Source organism: Stegodyphus dumicola, chromosome 4, assembly GCF_044657685.1.
Source record: "Stegodyphus dumicola isolate Sdum_Otavi_A_Nest chromosome 4, ASM4465768v1".
NCBI classification, from domain to species: domain Eukaryota; kingdom Metazoa; phylum Arthropoda; class Arachnida; order Araneae; family Eresidae; genus Stegodyphus; species Stegodyphus dumicola.
Window position 1 is genome coordinate 245,484,830 of NC_140771.1, and position 23,025 is coordinate 245,507,854.

Sequence of the window (23,025 nt, forward strand, 5' to 3'; positions counted from 1 at the left end):
ACCTGAAAGGACAACAATATCTGTTAATGATAGACAACTTTTCAAAATATGTAGAGCTGAAACCACTTAAAAGTATAACTGCTCAAGCTGTTATGACCGTTATGATGTCCATTTTTGCAACACATGGAATACCAGTGAAGCTCAACACTGATGGTGGACCACCATACAACTCGGAAGCATTGCGGAAATTTCTTGAAGAATGGGGTGTTATGCGTAACATCACATCACCACATTTTCCTAGAGCAAATGGGCAAATTGAAAGATCTGTTCAAACTCTCAAGAAGTCTCTGAGCAAAGCTTCAGAAGAAGGAAAAGACTTGTATATTGTTTTGCTAGATTATAGAATTGAACCTGCAAAGGATTTGCCATCTCCGGCTGAATTATTAATGGGAAGAAGACAGAGATCTTTTCTGCCATCACATCCTAAAGCATTGCAACCAAAATTTCAAATAAAAGGCATAAGTAGAGCCTTAGAAAAAAGGCAGATGGTACAAAAGAAATATGCCAATAAACACGCAACCCAGCTTCCAAAGCTTCATGAAAGTGATAAAGTGTGGTTCAAATGGAAAATTAAAGAGCACTGGAAACAGAGTATGATCATGAAGGCAGATCCTCAACCAAGATCTTATGTCATAAAAGCGAATGATGGAACTGTGTATACAAGAAACCGACAACAAATTCGTAAAGACAAGTCTATGTGTAAAACTACACAGTGGAACAGAACGGCAGAAGATTTGTTTGGACTTGGTCAATCAACACTAGACCAACCTATTCTTGTAGATGATGATAAGCAGGATCCACCTAAGTAACAGGAAAGTGATTCTACTAAACATTCTCAAATTCCAGGAAATGTGTCAACTGAACCAATGTTAAGACAACCAAGTAGAAATAGAATAAAACCTCTTCGATATAGAGACAATTAGGAAGAACTTATTGATGCCAAAAAATATACTTTATTTATAGACTAATTATGGAATTTAATGAACTGTTCAGAACTCTAAAATATCAGTTTAATTAGTAAGTCACAATTTTAAACATTTAAGTGAGTCATCCAGATATGTAATTTTGCTGTGTTTTTAAAAGTTAACTGTTAAGCAATAATTTAATGCCAAAATGTTTCCTTAAGTTAACTGCTAAGTAAGTAATGATGTAAAATAATTATTGTACTAAGTTAGTAACATGCACTACTCTTGTTCTATAAATGAAAAGGTCATGTTAGATATTAATTACTTTGCTTGCTGATAGATGGCAGTGCCTCTAACCTGACTAACTAGGCAAGTGCACGGTATTTGTGCTGCATCACACTCTCGTTACTTGCCGCCAACCATGTAGCATCAATGTCTATCTTACTATCTTATGTATAAGTAATCTAACTTAATCTTATAAACAGTAATTTATCTATGTTTCACGAGTCAACATATATAACAGCGTCGAGTACCTGCTATCTGTTAGCAATCAGAAGTTTTACCTGGAATGGTAATTGAAACAACTGATTAACAACAACTATAGCACTAGCTATATATTCAGTTACCACAAAGCCCTCACGTGAGCATAAATGCGTCGCAGCACTACAAAATTTGCATAGCAGCGTCTATACCCAATTTAGTGGCACTTCAGTGTATACACACACACACATATATATATAAAAACAATTTTTAAAATAACATTTGAATTTACAGTCAGATATCTACAATCAGATTAGTTTGCAACAATAAATAATCATTTATTTGTTTGCATTAACGAATAAAGAATGTTTGTTAAATTCAAATTTCATTCCTTGCAGCAATGGCGCAAGAGAATTATTTAAAATTAAATTTAACTTTATTCTTTTGAAGTAATTTTAAAATAACATGATATAATCATGCTAGTATTTTCGAGAATTAAGGTACCGAAAATAAATTTCATTAATTTTTTGAATAAGGGTTTTGCTTGTTTAAAGTGTTTTAGTTTTGACATTTTTTTTTAAATTCTTTTATACATTTAAAGGTTTTTTTAAATTGATTACTTATGAATTTTTTTGCCTTTGTGTAAAACTGGTTCTAAATTTCTTACTTAAGTTTTACATGTCTTTACTTATATATACATGTATGTTTGGGATGGCGAATTGCAACGAAAAAGGAAGATGCACAACTACATATTATAGCAGTTCTATATAAAAAATTTCAATGTTCACACTCGTTTTTGAGTTATGCAAGATACATACGTACGTACAAACATCACAAAAAAAGTCTCTTCTTCCATTTTACATTTCGTTTTGGAAAGAGTCCTTTACTCTGTCCATACGTACGGATGTCACCCAAAAACATCATTTAAATGGCTTCGAGAGCAGTCAAAATGGATATTTTTGCTGAAATATGATACCCGGAATTTTTTGCGATTACAAATACTTCCTTTACTCCATACAAGGATGTAAAAATGAAGAAAAAGAAAAAAGTACAGTTAGTTCTAAAACTTAATTAATTTCATACTGCCACATAAATTGTTAACTATAATAAAACAGCTCATATAATTATACTTTTCTGATAATAAATAAATCGCATTTAAAATTTGTATGCGGTATTCCATGCATCAAACGCTGGTAGACACCCCTACCTCCACGATGGTACGGGCTGGACAGCTGAAGGGCTGACTGACAGGGGAGGTTGTCTAATATATGCACTAATGCATGAGTGAGTAAGCATGGATGAGAAAATTAAATGCTTTTTTTTTTTTTTTTTTTTTTTTTTTTTTTTTTTTTTTTTTGCATATATATAAAAAAAGAATTACCTCAGGTGGTAAAGGAACATCAGGCGGTAAACATTTATCAAATGAATCCTCTTCATCTTCTTCATCATCATCATCAATACAGGATGGTGTAGGTATTGATGCCATCAATGTTTTTGCATTACCATAAAGACTACCTTTAAAGTTAAACTCGCATCCCTTTGGCCTCTCAATACTTCCAAAGAGACTGGCATCAGACTTTTTACTTGATGCTGATAAGTCTACATTAAACTTGGATAGAGATGCCGAGCTTTCAAAAGAATCGGTTGCAAGAGGTATTGGGACAGATTTGATTTCTGATATTTCAGATTTTTGAGTTAAACCTCCACGGGCAGCATTATTCGCAGGAAAAACAGATTTAAAACCTGCAGTTGCACTTGCTTCAGCAACAGATGACAATCCAAAAAATGGAAGAGCTGTTGACTGAGTGAGTGGTTTTATTTCAGAAGGAAAACCTACTGAAGAATGTTTGATAGTGCCCAGCAAGCCTGGAGATGCCTTTTCTGTACAAGTACTAGGTTGTTCATCAAAAATTTTCTTATTCCCCATATATGCACCTGGTTGAAATTTATCATCCAGATGTAATTTCTTTTCCTCAGTTATTTCATCCAACTTGGATTGACAAGCATGGAAAGTTTTTAAAAACTCTTGGGCTATTTCTGTACTTTTAAATTTCGCAGCAAACATTTCTTTCTTCAGTTCTCCATCAGAAACATCTTCCGCATACCAAATCCAAGCCTCATTATTATTTGCTAATGGAGTGAGCTGCATATGAGGAAAGATGTACTGATTAGTACATAATTTTCCCGTTCGCATTGAAATCCTACCCATTTTTCTAGCTTTAAGATACAATATTTTTAACTCTCCAGTACAGTACTTTTTCCATTCCTTTTCATCAAAGTCAAATCGGAGCAATTTGGCTTGTTCACCAAACAACTCTTTCTCATCTTCAGAAGACTTTACCTCAACTAAAGCAGGCAGAGAAACAATTGGTTTAACCTCAGCAGCTGTCGCAAATTTGTAAGCGAAATCATTAATGATATTAGTTGACATTTTCTGATCCTCAGTCGAGACATTATTATGTGATGGTAAACTGTAAGCAGAAACATTTGATGAAGAGGCGCAATTCGAAGCACATACATTGTAATTTGAAAATGTAGCAAAACTTTCTGAGCTTCTTGAATATAGGGTGTTAACAAAACTGATGTTCGGTAACACAGAGTTCATTTTTGATATATTATTTTCAGTACTTGCTGCTGATCTTCCTGTAGTAATGACAGACTGGTTCCTGTCATAATGACAGACAGGTTTTAAACCTGCAAGAGATGAAGTCACAGCTGTGGAGTGCGAAGACACGCAAGAAAATCCAAAATATGAACTAGCTTGGCACTTTTCAGATTTTGTTGAAGCAACTAATGTTCCTCTAGCTTTGGTATCAGTTTTCGTTTTTTTTATTCTTCGTCCCGTAAAAAACGTCAGACCCTGAGAAATATTTCTTTGTTCACTAACTGACGAAATAACTGCAGAATTTTGGTTGAAACTGAACAGATTTGCAGTTGAGTTACTTGTACTGGTTGCTACAGATATACTAGGAGAGACAGTTTTTTTATCTTTTATCATTGGGACAGTAGAGAAAGTCAAACCATCAAACATATTATTTTGATTAATGACGGATGCAAAAACTGCAGAATTTTCCCCGAGGGTAAACTGATTCGCAGTTGAGTTACCAGAACTTGATGCAATAGGTATGCTAGTAGAAGCAGGTTTTACTTCTTTAAGCACTGCGCTAGGCCAAAATGTAAAACCACTAAAAGTACTCTTTGGAGAACTGACTGAACATGCAGCATTCATGTTGAAGGTAAAAAGGTTTGCATTTGACTTTGTACTACTAGTTATAGTAGTTATACTATTAGAAGCTGAAGTAGCTTGAGAACCAGGCTTCTTGGCTTGACATGCAACACATACAAGTTTATCAGCAGCATTATTAGTATAACAAACTGGACAAGTCCAAGAATCAGCTTTAGGTAACGAACGAGTTCCATATGGCTGCTGTGTAACAGGATAAGTATCTGTTGTAGATTTGATAACTGGATTAGTTATATTTCCAATTTTGTTTTCTTTTAATATATTTAACACTTTCTCAAAGGCAGCCTTGAATGCCGCTGCAATATCGACAGTTTTAAAGCAAATGCATAAATGTTCATATCTCAGCTCATTTTCAGCAAACCAACTGAAGGCTTTGTCGGACTTTTGAAATGGATGAATTTTCATACAAGACGAAATACGCTGGTAGACATAATATGTTGGAACCTAAAAGACAGAAAAAAAAATTAATAAAAATTTATAAATACCCATGATGTTGAATCATTTTTCTAGCTTTAGATTACAAATATTCTTAACTTTCCAATACCGGGTGTTTTCTCATCCCTTCTCATCAAATAAGTTATATATCAAATAAGAACCAAATAGAAACAATTTATCTTGTTTATTATAAACAAACTTCTTTAAAAAATGTTGGCAACCGCCGTTGATTCCCCTAGCGCATGCGCATGATAAGCAAGTTCTCTGCTGCGTAATACTTATACTTAGTATGTATTTAGCCAAAGTCAATGGTGAGTATTGCATGTAAGAGAGAAGTGCTAAGTGCTGTGTAATATCATTTTTCTACTCTGCTGTTCAACGTCTTCATAGTTTAAATAAATGTTTGTTATGTACATAGAAGACGTCATTTTATTCTTCATAGGTTATGGGCCCAGATAGCGCTTAACTGTGCAGTGCAACTACCATTGTTAAATTCTTCGGGAAAGCCAAGCTGCGTCGATTGAAATCAAAATGACAACGCCTACTACAGTGTCAATTGAAAAGCTAAACAAGGACAACTTTGATACGTGGAAGTTGCAAATGGAAGCAATACTGATTAAAAATGATCATTGGGACTATGTAACTGGGAAAATTCCGAAACCAGAACCTGGTGATGAAGAATTTGCTAAATGGAAAACTACTGACCAAAAAGCACGAGCGGATATAATCCTATCCATCTTACCCAGCGAACTTCCGCAAGTAAAGAATTGTGTAACATCTCACGAACTGTGGCGTAAATTGCATTCTATTTACGAATCGAAGGGACCAGCTAGAAAGGCCACAATTCTAAAAAAATTGCTTTTTACAAAAATTAGTGATTCTAAACAAATGACTGTTCATCTAAATGATTTTTTCATTCTTGTGGACAAACTGAAAGAAATGGAAATAAGCATTGCGGATGATTTGCTTACAATATTGCTTTTATATAGCATACCGGACTCGTATGAGAGCTTTAGAATAGCCATCGAATCTCGTGATGAACTGCATCCGCCAGAAATGCTGAAAATTAAACTGTTGGAAGAAGCTAACGCTCGCAAAAATAAAGATTCATCGTTTTCTGAACCACAACATGCGTTCTATTCGAAAGATCGGAAGTATACTCAACGACCGGTTCCTAAACCGAAACCAGATAAGTCTGCAAACCGAAGACAGTATCCAGTTAACTACAGATGCAACTTCTGCCATATCTATGGGCATAGAGCATCGGAACGTAGGAAGAAAAATAAAGAAACTAAAAGCAAACGCCTCAGTGAAACTGCGATGCCTACAGAAATTCGGAATTCCTTGGAGCGAGAAAAAGCCGTAGCATGCACTAATAGTAATTCTAAAGACATTTTTTGTCTGGATAGTGGTGCCACATCGCATATGTGTAACAGCAAGGAACTGTTTCAAGAAATTCACGAGGTAGGTGATACTTATGTTAAATTAGCTGCTGATAAAACTGTTAAAGCTATTGGAAAAGGAACTGTTAAATTTAAAGTTTGCATAGGTTCTAAAACTGAAAATATCAAACTCAAAAATGTATTGTGTGTACCTGATTTGAAAAATAATTTAATCTCAGTGTCTAAAGTAACTGAAAATAATCTTTCAGTAATTTTCAAAGAAAAATGTGCTCAAATAATTAATTCTAATAACGAAACAGTAATTTTAGCTAAACGCGAAAATGATCTTTATTTTGTCATGCCAATATTTGAATCTGTATCAATTGCTAAAGAAATAGATCAGTGGCATATAAGATTTGGCCATTTAAATGAAAATGATCTTAAAAAACTTCAAATAAATAACATGGTTAGAGGTCTTTCTTTTTCTCAAAATGACTCTCTTTCTACTTGTAAGGTATGCATTCAGGGTAAACAAACCGAAACCCCTCTTCCAAAAGAATCTGAATATAGAAGTACTGAATTGTTGAATCTAATTCATACTGATTTGTGTGGTCCCATGAATCAATCGGTGGATCATTTTATTTCGCAACATTTATCGATGATAAATCTCGATATGTTCGTGTTTATTTTCTGAAATCTAAGGATGAGGTTAAAGAAGCTTTCAGAAATTTTAAAGCATCTTTTGAAAATAAACTTAACTCTAAAATCAGAATCCTGCGAACCAATAACAGGCTAGAATATTTAGGGAAAGACTTTAATAAATTTCTTAATAATGCGGGAATAAAACACGAAATGAGCACTCCTTACACGCCAGCCCAGAACGGCGTCGCCGAAAGATTAAATCGCACTTTGGTTTCAATGGCCCGATGTTTGTTATTGCAATCCAATCTGCCTCAGAAATTCTGGGCCGAAGCCGTCAATACCGCTGCTTACATTCGAAATCGCTGCCCAACGCGAGGTTTAAAACCCGAAATAAAAACACCTTACGAAGTGATGTTTGGCAGAGTACCTGCTGTCTCTCACTTCAGAACCTTTGGCCAAAAAGCATTTTCGCTAAATAAAAGGCCAAGAATAGGCAAATTTGATATTCGATCTAAAGAATGTATTTTTATTGGCTATTCTGATGAATCAAAAGCGTATAGACTTTGGGATCCCGAGGCATGTAAAGTGATAATAAGCAGAGATGTAAAATTTATTAATGAATTTGAAAACTGCTGTAGTTATGACTCAGAGCAAGAAATAAATCTGCCCTTCGTTGTGAAACATGTTGTGAAAAATCATCACCTCTGGACGGTAGCGAGTCGCCACTTGGCTCTGAATCTGAAAAGGAAAGCGGTAATGATTTAGATAGTGAATCAATGCTTCCTATCCTGATTAAAAGGATGCCTGGTCGACCCAAGAAAATAAAAACAGGTGTGCCAGGAAGGCCTAAAAAGGAATATCACTATACAGTTGTAAATAAAAATGAACAAACTCAAAATGCTGTTGAGGAAAGCATTAATCCTACGGTGCAAGAAGCATTAAATGGACCATATGCTGAAAATTGGCATAATGCCATGCTGTTAGAATATAACTCGCTTGTTCAAGAAAAGGCTTGGGAATTAGTAAACAGACCTGAAAACAAGAAAGTTGTGCGTGAAGTATATGAACGCGGTGAATTAGATGTGCAATACATACCTACCAGTGAAATGGGAGCTGATGTGTTAACCAAACCCCTGACTCCCGTTAAACATCAAAACTGTTGTACAATTATAGGATTGAATACTGTTTAATATGTATTTTGTTTTACTTTTCAGGAATAGGAGAATCAACGTCGAAAGGGGGTATGTTGGCAACCGCCGTTGATTCCCCTAGCGCATGCGCATGATAAGCAAGTTCTCTGCTGCGTAATACTTATACTTAGTATGTAGTTAGCCAAAGTCAATGGTGAGTATTGCATGTAAGAGAGAAGTGCTAAGTGCTGTGTAATATCATGTTTCTACTCTGCTGTTCAACGTCTTCATAGTTTAAATAAATGTTTGTTATGTACATAGAAGACGTCATTTTATTCTTCAAAAAAATCTACCAAATAATATTTTGTTCAATTCATTAATTCTAAAAAAGAGATAAAATAAAAGAAACTCGAACAAATATCAAAAATTTTAGAGCATCCTAAAAAGACATCTATCGTTCTCCGTGAAATCTTAAACCTACATAAGCAATGCATATACGAGGGCTATCCAGAAAGTAGATTACGTTTTGGAATAAAAAAATAAACAAAGTATAGGAAACAAATTTTATTATATACAGATGAAAGCCACACTCAAATACTACTTTTCTACATAGTCACCATACAAATTAAGGCATTTATCGTAGCGATGTACGAGCTTGGAAATTCCTTCGTCGAAAAATTCGGCCGCCTGCGCCTTCAACCACTTCGTTACCACTTCTTGCCTTCCATCTTGCACAAAACTTGTGGTAACCAAGCTTTTCGCTGATGATTTCGTGCAACAAACTTCGCGAAATTTGTGGAAAACTCAAAGAAAGTTCCGTTATTGTGAAATTTCGATTTTCACGGACTTTAGCATCGACTTTTTCGAGAAGTTCGGCGGTCACTATGCTGGGTCTCCCACTTCGATCTTCGTCGTGAACATTGGTTCGGCCATTTTGAAATCTTATGACCCACTGACGCACTCCACCTTCAGTGATAATGTTGTCCCCATACACTTCACGAAGCTGCCGATAGATTTCTATCGGTTTACAGTTTTTTGCAGTCAGAAACCTTATTACTGAGCGCACCTCGCAGCTCGCGGGATTTTCAATTAACGCAGACATTTCAAACCGTCACAGTATCTGAACGGAGCACAGCACGAACCTCTCACTAGCACGGCTAGATGCAGACTGAGCTGCGCAACGCTCTGACCCCAAGATGGCCGCGCTAGCCCCGCCCCTAGCGAACACAGACGGAAAGGTAATCTACTTCCTGGATGGCCCTCGTACTTGATCAAATAAAAAATAATTTTTCAGAAAAATTAAAGTATTTCCAATATTCCCATCTTACATTAACCAGTCTACTTTTTCAGTATAATTTATCATTTCTTGGACAAAGAAAATCACATGCAAAATTTAATATCTTGTTTCTCATCAGGGTGCAGATATAATTTTTTAATGTCGATATAAAAAGCGATAAGGATTATGAAAAACAAGAAATCACAAATGCACAGTAAACAATTCCTGTACTCATTCCTCAACACAATATCCATTTGCGCAATGTGATCTGATAGAAAATATTATATCTTAATAGACAGCAGTATGATGAAGGACACTAAAGTCTCTATCTTAAAGATGCCACTTGATGTTACGGATGTGTTATTTGATGTATTATTATTATAGCTGTGTTATTTGTATAAAAACTGATGTTTTTTAAGGGCTTTATCAAGCCATTAAATACCATTCCATAAAAAAACATTTCATTGCGTTATCTCGTTAGCTTTCAAAATGATAATTCTTTCATTATAAAGGGTACAAGAGCGCATTTATTCATGAAAAAAAATGCATCATCAGCATTTAAAATGAACTATGTTTGCCATTCTTTTGCATTATGTGCTAGTCATTAAGTACTGTCTTCATATCTAGAAAGATGGGATTGCGTGCGTTAATAAAATTTATATGATGATAAGTTAATAAAATTTATTTTATCAAAAGAAGCACTTAACGTTCTGGATTTTTCCACAGAAATACTCGTACAGGTGTTCATAGTATCCGAAAATACAATCGGTAAATATATTTCAAACTAATAAGTACGTCAAACACAACACAATCCAAAGCAAATCTGAAGAGATAGCTAACCGAAGATATCTCAATTCACACGGAACTAACAAATGGCAACAATAACAACTGAAAGCAGATGCTTTCTCCGGTCTTGGATAATTTTCACCGACCTCCGAAATATTTCTACTGCCTTCTGCTTCTCGAAATTACTGGAAGCCAATATGAAGGTCGAACTATGGTTGCAGCAAATATATTGATCAATTACAATAGTTATTACGGTGATATAAGGAACGAAACCAAATACCGCCAAATGGCAGCCATGTTCACCAAATTTGGAGACAAAATAAATCGCCAAAACCGTTACCAGGTTCCCGATATCTCGTCAAATTTCTGAGATAACCATTTACTCAATGTTAAATGCACTTGCCCACGTATTCTTACTTTTACGACGTAGCTTTTCTCTCTATGATTTTTCATGTTACATTACGCTGAAGAAATACAACAGTTTCACATATAAATGTACTAAAGTTCCCCAGTCGTCCCCCGTTGCCGCCACCGGCAGCACAATCCCTGGACAGGAAGCCATGCTTACAATTAAGGCAAATCATGTAATATTCAAACAATAATTTCAGTACAGAACAAATGAAATACTAAATCAATAACTAAATGCATCAATTTACAAATTCAGAAAAAAAAAATAGCACCAGAGAATTTGGTGACTAACGGATCTGAACTAAGACGTCTTTCAGCCTGCTTAGGACTGTATAAGCACAATCCCAAGGCGACTGTAGTTTATGAGAGTCTTTTCCGTTTAATCGGATTCCACAAACACACCTTGTCACCTTCGATGAATCGATGTCTGTAATTAAGACACAATTACACGCCAAATAAGTACTAATTCAGAAGTCAAACAAAAAAAATCAGGGTTAATTTTCAAAATTTTCACAGGACTAGTTTCAATGGTTTTACCGAACCACCATCCTCACCTGCAAAACCGCAAATGAACTAGATAGGAAATAATGATTAGATAAGATAAGAAAGCCAGGAAAAGAATAAGCAAGTGGTGCCATCTATTGGTGAAACCAGAACTAAAACATACTAGAAAATCCAGTTCTCCAACGGACCAACAATGTTGAGCAACAGAAGACTTCCGTGTTTCCTTTTTTCTAACATATGCCTCATGTTCCTTGACGTGAAATTTTAAGGCTCTCTTAGTTTGGCCAATGTAAATTAAACCACACTGGCAAGGAATACTATAAATACCCCAAGAATTCATATCCGGAATGGGGTCCTTGAGTATGGAACTCGGAATTTTATTGACGGGAGAATAAACAACCCGAAAGTTAAATTTCTGCAAAATATGTGCAGCTTTATAGCTAATTGATGGAAAGAAGGGAATGACAACAGAATTTTTATAATCTCCTAAAACAAGAGTGTACCTTTTAGTGTGTTGAGATGAGAATTTTTTAACTGCTTGATTAATAATGTTGGGTGAAAAGCCCCTGTCAATAGTTACTGCTTTTAAATAATTTAGTTCTTCATCAAGGGCTAGTTTGGAGGAGCAAACTTAAAGAGCACAGAAACCATAGGAATAAAATGAAGCTAACTTTTGTTTAGTCGGATGACATGATTTAACGTGTGGTGGAAGGCAAACCGATGAAGGTTTACGGTAAACCGTAGTACTGAAGTTGGATGTGTTACGTGTGACCAGAATGTCAAGAAATGGAAGAGAATTGCAAGTTTCAAGTTCAAAAGTCAACTGAATAGCAGGATCAATAGAATTCATTGTTGAAAGAACTTTATTTAAATCATCTTTATTACCTTCAAACAGGGTAAAAGTATTCTCTACGTAGCGGAACCATGCCAGGAAGTTTAAAGTTTCAAACAATTTTGATTCATAATAATGCATGTAGATATCAGGCAGGATGGGACTGAGGGGGCTTCCATGGCTAATCCCTCAGTTTGCTTGTAATATTTATTTTGGAAAACAAAATGTGTTTGCTTCAAACAGAGTTGAGTGAGAGAAATTAGCTCATCAATTTCGATACAAGAGAAATGAAATTCGTGAAGTCTGGTTTCTAGACACCTTAATGCACCCTCTACTGGAACATTGGTGAATAATGATTTTACATCAAAAGAAACTATGAGTAAATTTTTAGGAGAAATGTTTTTAACCTTTTTTTTAAACTCTATTGAATTTTTTATGGTGTAAATGTTATTGTCTAATAGAGTTGAAAAATCTAGAAACTAAATATTTAGCTAAGGGATACGAATTCTTGAGGTATTAACAGGATTCCTTGCCAGTGTGGTTTAATTTACATTGGCCAAACTAAGAGAGCCTTAAAATTCACATCAAGGGACATGAGGCATATGTTAGAAAAAAGGAAACAGAAGTCTTCTGTTGCTCAACATTGTTGGTCCGAAAATCACACTTTCAATTTTTCTGCTGCCAAAATTATTCAAAAATCATCTTCCATTGGAGAACTGGATTTTCTAGAGGCATTTCACATTCAAAAAAATCTTTCTGTTCTTGTTAACGATCCTAATTCCAATTCATCTTTGCCTTTGGCCTTTAAAGAAATTATGCTTTAGTTCTGGTTTCACCAACAGATGGCACCACTTGCTTATTCTTGTCCATGCTTTCTTATCTTATCTAATGATTATTTCTTATCTTGTTCATTTGCGGTTTTGCAGCTGAGAATGGTGGTTCGGTAAAACCATCGAAACTGATCCTGTGAAAATTTTGAAAATTAATGCCGATTTTTCTTGTTTGACTTCTGAATTAGTACGATGTCCTGGACTTGTGTCAAATCGGGTTTTCATCCTCTCCATCACCATGTTGACTCGCTCTTGTGCAAAACTGTGCATCACTTCACACCGTGCCGGAAGATCTTGGTCTCAGGCGATGAAGGCACAAACGGAGGGTGAACAAACAAGACATCACAAGGCAGGCGAAGGTTACGACCGAAGAGCATCTGTGATGGAGAATAGCCGGTAGTCTCGTAACTGCTTTAGTAAGAAACGTTTTATCCCAAAATGTAATTTTAAGTTCAGTGTTAAAAAAAAATGGAAAACATCGAATGACGAAATCATAAACAAAATTGCAGATGGTTCTCATAAAAATCAATCAAGTTGTCTTTGACATGAAGAAAAATGTGTTATTAGCAACTGCAATGGTACAAGTTTGTAATTCAGAAGGAAAAAGAATTCCTCTTCCCACTATTCTTAATTTGATGACGGCAGCATATGTCAATGGTTGCCAACTCTCACTTTCAAATGTCCCTAGATACACCTGCTGAAGTCGCTAAACTCATAAGGAATTTCGCCAAAAATAGTAACTATAAGAATAAAGAATAAGGTATAATTCAAATTCCATAAACACAGCTTGTTCTTCATGCTGAAGGCCACATTACTAGTTGAATTTATGTGATAGGAGTCTGTCTTCGGCGTTTCTTTATTCTTGCCAATAATGCTTGTCACGCCAACTTGCGCGTTAATCAGTTCTGTGTAGCCTCTGGCTAACTTACAACTTGACTTAGCTTTAATTTCAGTTCATTACTTTTGAGTTGCGCCGTATGCTGACTGGGTTTAGTAAGTACAAGAAGTACCTTCTGTTAAATGGTTTGAGTTCTTAATTTAAAAAAAAAAAAAAGTCTTTTAAACCGTTTTTCTGTTTTCTGTTTTCTTATTAAACATAGCAATAAGTCGCTCAGATCCAGCTAGGGTCTCGTCTTAACGTATGCTTCTCAAGAAGGCAAGCCTCTACAAACTATTAATACGAATTTCAAACAGTTTTCTCGAAACAAATTTAAAATGAGAAATTGACCTAAAACATTTTTAAAAGTAGATTTATCAAACTATACACATTTACCCACATACATACATGCATAAATATGTGACTTAAACATTGTAAAAGTAAATAATGTTGCTTACCATCAGGTGCGTACAATTCTGCTTGGTAATCTTTAAAAATGCGGTTTTAAGCCTTCTGTAAAAGATAATTTGTATATATCCTACACCTTTCTCCTTCCATTGGCCAGCATAGAAATAGAACAATTTTCCTCGTTTTTTAAAAAAAATTTCTTCATGTTTACCTTCTCCAGTATTTCCAATAACCTACAACAGCAAGCAAACGAATGAGAAATTTACACCTAAAAAAATATTCAAAATTAGAAAAACAATATTTGCAAAATATGTGAGAGTTACTTAAGTTCCATTAAAAAATAAACATTTATTTGCATGCTACAATATCATCTGACAAATTCCGTCACAATAATTTCTTCAGTCAAGTTTATGTAAGTTAAGTTATCAGATAAATACTATCGTTCTTAATTGCAAACTGCGCTGCTACAGAATGTCAGGCGAATTTATTGACTTTCACTGGAACGTTCGTGCTTTTTTTAGTTGTTATTACGAATGAAAGTTCAATCCTGTGCATGGGGAAGTTGTCTGAAGATTCGCCAACTAGTGTAAACTGGTCAGGGTGTCTTAGCCTGACGACCAGGGCTGTGGAGTCGGTTGCCTCATGCTGTTTTTGAGATAAAATGGTTTTAACTAGTTATTTATTATGTTATGATCATTCTGACTTTTTTTGCTTATCCAATTTTCATGAATTATTAGAGCATATTAACCGTTATTGTACTCATTGGTCTTCATATTCAAAATATAATTTCCTCAATCATAATGACCATCTACTTCAGATGACTAGTTCTGAAAGTGATCAGTATTTCTGAGAACATATACAGTCAAAAGTCGTTAATCCGGACTCATCAGGACTTCGGCGATTCCGGATTATAGATCATCAGTTTAAATCTGGTAAGATGGCATGCAGAAATTATAAAATTAAAAATATGAAGCCGTAATTTATGAAATAAAGAACAATTATGATCTAAAGGGTATCAAAATTTACAAAAGAAAAGCTTAATATTTATTTGTTTACTTTATTAAACATTTCTTTCAATGTAAGTTGTTTAAGTTGCTTCGTTTTATGTGATACTTTCTCTTTAATTCTATAAACATACATAATTTCTTGTTCAGTTACAAAGTTCCGCTGTTCAAGTCCTGTAATTGCTGTGTCGAGAATACCGACTAATTTGTCAATCGAAATTTTTTCATTTTCAATAACCTCTGTGTCACTTTCTTCACTACCAGAAGCGAATTATAATGACGAAGAATTTGACTTAAATCATATCATAGACGGAGTACATCGAGATGAAATACTACATTTAGTAAGGAATTATAAGCCAAACAAAATAAAAACATCTGCTCTAAAGATAAGAATAGTGCCGACAGATCAACTTCCAATTCATTGCGTGCCGCAGCGTCCCCCCCCCCGGCCACAGAGCAGCGTGAAATTGATAAACAGATTTCGGAATGGTTAGAGAAACAAAGAATATGCCTTTATCCATTTTTTGCAGCAATTCCACTTTTTGTTTAATGGACTTCGAAACATACTTTCGCTTTGTAGATCCTTTACATATTAGTAAATATATATTGGAAATTCTATTTGACATAATCGAAAGTTCAAGCTTACTTTTATAAAATTGCTCTAACAGTCTGCAAAAAATAATAAGCTGGATCCAATTCGAACATTAAGGAACAACGCAATCTGCAACAGTAACTGAATTAGATAATTTTAGCTTCGCTTATACCGTCTGTTCTACATTAAACGCGCACGCGTAAACGTATTATGCGCATGCGCACACGCATATTCGCAGCCATAAAGGTCTTACACGCATGCGTAAACGCCTATGCGCATGCGCAGAAAGTTTGTAGCTTCTCAAATACTATCATTATCACTATACATGGTCATTTGGAGGCGACTATACTTTTCTTTGTATGTAGGCCCTTTCGGTAAAAATTTCACACCACACACTAGCTACATGGGTATTTTTCGTGGTTTAGCCCAGGAGTAGGAACTTTGTAGCTGTAGTGTGCCAAACCAGTTTACCAATATGATTCATGATGCCGTACAGTTCGAAATATTTAAAACAAATTGATTCATGCAGCAATGCATGCAGAGTTAGGGAACAGAAGACAAGAACAGAGTTTTATTATGTATTATTTTAACAAAAGTGTTCATTAGAAAAATTAAGCACTGTGATGAAATTCTGGCAACTAAGCTTTCCTGACAGCGCAGAGAAAAAATACAGGAAGATTTATCTTTGTCTGATAACTTTCTTAAGAGCGGTGTAGAGTGTCACTGAGAATAGTACTGCGTGCCTTAAGTTGTCGATGCCTGGTTTAGCCCACATTATGTGAATAGAAGCCAGTTTTCTGTAGAAAGTCCTCTAAAGAGGCATATTCTTTTGTTAGCCATCATGTATATGACATGTAAATAATATATATACCAAAGATTCATCTGTTTGTCTAAATCTTAACACATTTCTAAAACAAAACTAAATTTCTAAATATAAGGAGAAAGAAATCCTTAAAGTCATAAATTCAAGTTAAAATTTTATGAAAATTTTTTTGAAAAATAAGAGCCCTTACTAAAAAATACTTTTAACTCAGTTATCAAGTTCGCTTTTTGTTCCTGTGTTTTACAAATTGTATTCAATGATTACATACATAATTTATCTTTAATACTTTTATACCCATTTTTTTTATATGTTCAACTAAAGATTAATATTTATTCTCATTAATAATAAAATAATCATAGTTTGACTAAAACAATTTGATACTCTGTTTTATGCATTTAATGACAATGTTTTTGTTGCATTAATAATGTAACTAATTGCAGAATTTGTAACAACAGAATAACTAACAAATCAAACAGGAAATTTTTCTTAAAAATTCACTTTTGAGTATTTCATTAATATTCATATTAAAAAAACTCTCTTTTGGGGGAATATGAAACATAGGTAGCAATGAAGTTTACTTTTTATGCGACTTTGTAGCATTTTCTAAATGTTGAATTTACAGGTCAAATGTAAATGGCCACTGAGCTTAACTCAATGGAGAACTGATATGTCAATTATTTTAAATGAACTTCTGTTGTTTCCGTTTCTGCGTTAATTGCAGATTGCCATGCCAGAGAACATGAAAATGTCTCACCTTTATTAAAATTAAATTATTTTACACCATCAGTTAGTTGTAAAGCATGTTAGGAGCAAGGACTATGCAAGCATCATGGACTATGCACTTAACAGAATGTTAGATACACCCAGAAATTATTTTAAATTAATTTTGCTTGTTGCTAATACCATATCAAAGAGTGCCATTGTGTTTTCTATCAATGACATGAAAATATTTTTGCTTCTAACTATCATAGAAATTAAAAGCTTTTAGAATTGTTTCCCCTTTTACAAATGTAAAATAATTTGTAAACTGAAACATACTGTTGTTTGCAGGACAATCACTAATGATACTTGGAATGAGGAGATGGAAGAAAATATGGAGCCAAGCCTCAATAGTTCTATACATAACTCAGAATTCGACTTGAGTGCCACTGTTCCTTCTGATGACGAAAGGGGTGTCACCGATTTAGAAAAGTCTGTCAATAATGACAGACAGGACAGAGGCAATGACAGATAGGGTCGATTTTAGCAGCGAAGCTGCTATGACAGGCTCCAAAACATCTGCATTAAAGAATGGCGATTCAGCATCCAATGTCTGCAATAAAAAGAGGAAAAAAGATGCAACAGATGAAATTCTGGATTTCATGAGAAGTACTATCTCGGTATTGACGGAAAAAGACGATGATGATCCCGACAGAAATTTCCTACTGAGTATGCTACCGGATTTTAAAGAATTAAGCAAAGAGGCAAAATACAAAGCAAAAATGGGTTTTCTGAGCTTACTGCATGAGTTGGGAAAATAGCTTCAACTCTCCCATGCTCATTGACTTCATTTTTTTTTTTTTTTTTTTTTTTTTTTGCTACATAATATATTACTTGCAAAGAGAAAATGTCTTTTTATTATAGAATATTACTAATATGCAATAAACATATGAAATTAGCTTAAATAACACACAATTTACATACAAAAAGAAACATAAAGAAAACAGAAAAATAATGCATGAATCTTTCTCGAATGGCAGCTGCACATTCGGTAGCATTATTGGCACCTTGTCGACCGATTGTAAATGGCCCTCGTCTTGCCTCCACATGCCTTCTTGAACAGATCCATCTTCAAACATAAAATCTGCATATTCAAATGGACAGTAGCTCTTCGCAGCCTTACCCATTTCGTTTCTCATGAGAAAATTATGCAAGCAGCAGCAAGCAAACACAATTCTATCTGCTTTGTCTGGCTGAACGTTGAGAGTGTTTTGAAGTACTCTCCATCGAGCCATCAAAATTCCAAATGCATTCTCGATGCACCTCCTTGCCCTTGCCAGATGATATTTGAATATTCTTTTATTCTGAGGAAGGAGTTTCCCTGGGAATGGCCGCAACATATTTGTTTTTAAAGGAAATGCTTCATCCGCAATAAAAACAAATGGCAAAACCTTGTTACTTTCAGGAAGCAATGCTGGATCAAGTAAAAAATTTGAGTTTTGTAACTTTCGACCTAGTGAAGAATTGTCAAGAACTGCGCCATCACTAATTCGCCCATAATTTCCAATGTCCACATACAAAAATCTATAATGAGCATCAGATGCAGCCATTAAGACAAGGCTGTGGAATCCTTTATAATTTATATAGGACGATCCTGCATTTGGTAGGGCTTGTATAGCAATGCGTTTCCCTATAATGAAAGGGAAAAAAACACTATCAATAAAAACATATTTTATAAAATTTCATCATTCATGAATCTTTGTGAATATGTAATAAAGACATCATAAATTACAATCACAATTATTTTCTATTAAGAAGAAAATTTCAATGCAGAGAAAATATTATTTTGCTCATATATCAAATTTCATTAAAAAATAACACTACATTTTGTCATTTATGGTGTTAAACTAGTACACTAAATATCATTATTTGTAATGCCACAAATGTAATAAATAATATATTCATTATTTTCACGTATTTCATTCAAACACAATGGGCCTAAAGTCTGACAAATTGCTTCACAGATCTCGCGTATAATATTGCATACTGTTGATTTGCCAATTCTAAAGGAAAGATCTGCATATGTTCCACCAATAGCTAAAAACCTTAAAAAAAAAAAAAAAAAAACTCGACATCTAGCAATATCAGCAATAAATAATACATATTTATTCTGAAATAAAATATCTGTACAATTGAACTGGTTTGCCATTGTACACATGAAAAAAGAAAAAAAAATCTGAGGTAATAGTTATTAAACATAAGCTTGTTTTGGTAATTTTAGTTCATAAACTGTTTGTTCGAATATTTATGCGAGTCTATTTTCAGAACTTTTATTTATTTACTTTTTTTACTCAAAATGTGTTTTAAATAACTTTTTTCAAAACAAGCAGGTTTTTAAAAAAAAAAAAAAAAAAAAAAAAAAAAACGACCAATAGTATATATGATAGAAAAGTAAACTCATTTTGCTTATATTTAGTAATAGATAATTGCAATTATAATTGAAAAGCACAACTTTCCAAAAACAAATATCAGCTATTGCATACTAGCACAAGATGTGCCTGATATTTCATAGGCATATTATTATAGCAAATAGAAGGGTAAAATTATATTTATGGGCACCCATTGGTGATTTTTGGCGATACATGCATACCGAATTTGTGCAATTCTTTGACTTGTTATTTTGGCTTTGTGTACCTAAAATCGCCGCTACACAAAGCCAAATTAACAAGTCAAAGAATTGCACAAACTCAGTATCCATCTAACATCTCCCTCATCTTACATACATCTATTTAGTTTACCTTACAAAAAATAAAGAAACAATGTATACAGTACAAAGTCTGTAATCCAGACTCATCAGGACTTTGACGATTCCGGATTAGGGGTTTTTCCGGATTATAGATCCTCAATTTAAATCTGGTAGATGGCATGCAGAAATTATACATTTAAAAATATGAAAACGTAATTTATGAAATAAAGAGCAATTATAATCTAAAGGGTATCAAAATTTACAAAAAAAAAAAAAAAAAAAAAAGCTTAATATTTATTTGTTTACTTTATTAAACATTCATCACTTTGTCATGATTGTCACTTTTAGCATAACAAACCCTTTTTCTGTTAGTCATTCCAAGTGGGGTGTCGGAATCCACAAAATATTCAAAAAGTTCCTTTTTCTTTTTGCTTATGTCATATACAGTTGACTTTCCAATGTCGTACTTCTCGCATAATTTTGAGACGTTTATGCATATAATTTTCAGACTTTATCCATTTTTTTCAACAATTCCAGTTTTTGTTTGATGGACATCGGAACATGCTTTCGCTTTGTCAATCCTTTGGCAGCTCCAGAATTTGAAACACTTTTTGACATAATCGAAAGATCAAGCTTAATTTTTATAAAATTGCTCTAACAGTCAGCAAAAAATAATAAGCCGGATCCAATTAGAAGATTAAGGACCAACGCAATCTGCAACATTAACTGAAATGCCTTAGATAATTTTAGCCTAGCTTATATCGTCCATTATATATTAAACGCTCATGCGTAAACGCATTATATGTTTACGTATGCGCATAAAGTTTGTTGCTTTGAGGTCCGGGTTATAGATTATTTCGGATTAGAGACTTTGCACTGTATATGCAGGGGTGTAGCTAGAGTTTCCAGCCCCCGGGGGCAACTGAAGAATTTGTGCCCCTTTCTGTGTCCCAATAATGGAAAACATTTCATTACAAAATTTCGTAGCATCATTTTGGTGCCTCTGAGATACTGCGCCCGGGGACAGATGTCCCCACTTGCCACACCCTAGTTATGCCACTGTATATATGCATACATATGGAAAATATGTGTGTGTGTGTACATACTCACACACATTTTCTTTTACATAATTAATGGAAACCACAGAGGTTATTGAATTCATGAGTCTTTACTTACCTCAAACAAAGTGCCAGTCTTTCTGATGGAGAAATAGGCTTTCTTAAACGAGTCGTTTTCTTTTCAATTTTCGTTCCAATCAGGGAAAGCAGCTGATCAAACTGATTGCCCTATTATTTAAATATAAACATATGATTTAGGTATAAATTTTAAAAAGTTTTTTAATTAAAGTTTAAACATCTGTATATTTCATTAATTTAAATTTGTTTTATTTCAATAATTTTATATACGTGCATAATCCTGTCGATACAACATTTATTTATGATAGTGTACATTTCAGCTTTTCCCATTAATAATCAGTAATTTTTTTCATGAAATTAAAAAAAGGTCACTGAAATGCAATGAACATAACACAATTCTATAGGATCTAAAACTCATCAAATATTTAAGCTACTATTCTAGAATGGGGAGGAAGCTTGTACAAAAGATAAAGAATAAAAATTTACATATTATTATGTAATGTGTGTACACAGTGTGTATACTTGGAATGTTTTGATCATACCTTAATAAATCACTGCTAGACCTTTTTAATGCCATAAAATGCTTATTAAAATTATATTCAGTATTACTTCAAGCAAGTTATTACAAAGTCTACTCATGCACACTATTACTAACCTTCGGACAACTCGGTATGGGTTAGAGCTGAATAAAAAGGGAAAATAAAGACGTACAGAATTATTAGTTTTATTATGATCTGCACGGCTTAATTTAATTTTGCTACTACTACTACTTAATCTATCATACATTCATTAATATACAATGCGCATTGAAGCAAAAAAAAAAAAAAATCTTTAACATATCTATTTATTAATAAATATTTCTATATGTTTTTCCTAAAATAGTTAGGGTAGTTAACTCATTTTTTTATAATTGATATCCCATCACTAGAAGTGACAATAAGAATTTGAAATATGAGAAAAATCAAGGCAACCTTATTTATCGAAACCAAGATGAATTTTCTGCTTGAAGTAAATGAAAAAATACTAAACTTACATTTACAATTTGGGTTAGTCTATATTTTAGGGTGCCCCTTGGATTATCACCAAGTTGTTGTTTAATTTATTGCCAAATTGTTGCTTCATTTATAGTAACCTGAGTAACTGAAGGTTATAGAAACCCTATTAAGACATGAGTGGTTGGTGGTTGCATCATTGAGGTGAGTTTGACTGATGGGGGAAAATATTTGTAAGGGTTTATTTCTGCGTTAGAGGTCGATTAGTTCTTTGTTCCATTTGAATACCGCAATTATCGTGCAAAAAAAAAAAAAAAAAAAAAACACGATGTGTTTAAGTACATTGCGTATCTTGTGCTTTGCATGGTAAAATGGGTGTTTGGTAATATTATTTTACCTGAACAATGATCATATCCAACTGCTGGAAGTCATACGACTGTCTTTTTGATAAAGGCTTTGTTCACATCTCAGTAAATCACACAGTGACATTTAATGATGCAGAAACCGGAGCTCATCTCAACACCATCGAAGGCATGTGGAATATAATAAAAAGGAATTTTCGGAAGAAATACCACCGACAGTCCGGCACTACATAGGATATTTTTTACTCTTATTTTTGTGAATTTATGTGGCGACGGCAGTATGCATATTCTAGTTCAGATAACTTTAGAAAGTTTTTGGATGCTGTTAAGGAATTTTGTGTAGCACAGATTGCAGATGCAGAAATTTCTAAATAAGGTAAGTCGATAAAAGTCAAGGCAGTGCGCATTGCCGAGATTCTGCAATTCTCTGATGTTTTTTTAAGTGAAAACAGATCGATGTGTACATGGACACGGAGTTTGTGCAATTCTTAGCACTGTTCAATTAGCAAATAAACTAAGCATTTTCATTTTA

At 34.0% G+C, this 23,025-nt stretch overlaps 1 protein-coding gene across 11 annotated transcripts in view; it reads right to left on the reverse strand.

The window, feature by feature from the left end:
- LOC118201985 (uncharacterized) overlaps nt 1-23,025 on the reverse strand; it is a 156,826-nt gene that overhangs the window by 101,700 nt on the left and 32,101 nt on the right. For 10 of the 11 annotated variants that reach the window (XR_015040901.1, XR_015040902.1, XR_015040900.1 and 7 more), the window contains exons 2-5: nt 21,180-21,289; nt 18,325-18,947; nt 14,190-14,372; nt 2,767-5,073 (exon numbers count right to left, since the gene is read on the reverse strand). Coding sequence is in view for 4 of the 11 variants with exons in the window: in XM_085816168.1 (XP_085672294.1) it covers nt 2,767-5,073; nt 14,190-14,372; nt 18,325-18,867 (3,033 nt within the window). In the remaining 7 variants the exon portion in view is untranslated. The remainder of the gene's footprint in view (nt 1-2,766; nt 5,074-14,189; nt 14,373-18,324; nt 18,948-21,179; nt 21,290-23,025) is intronic. The other variant, XM_085816170.1, reaches the window with a different exon arrangement.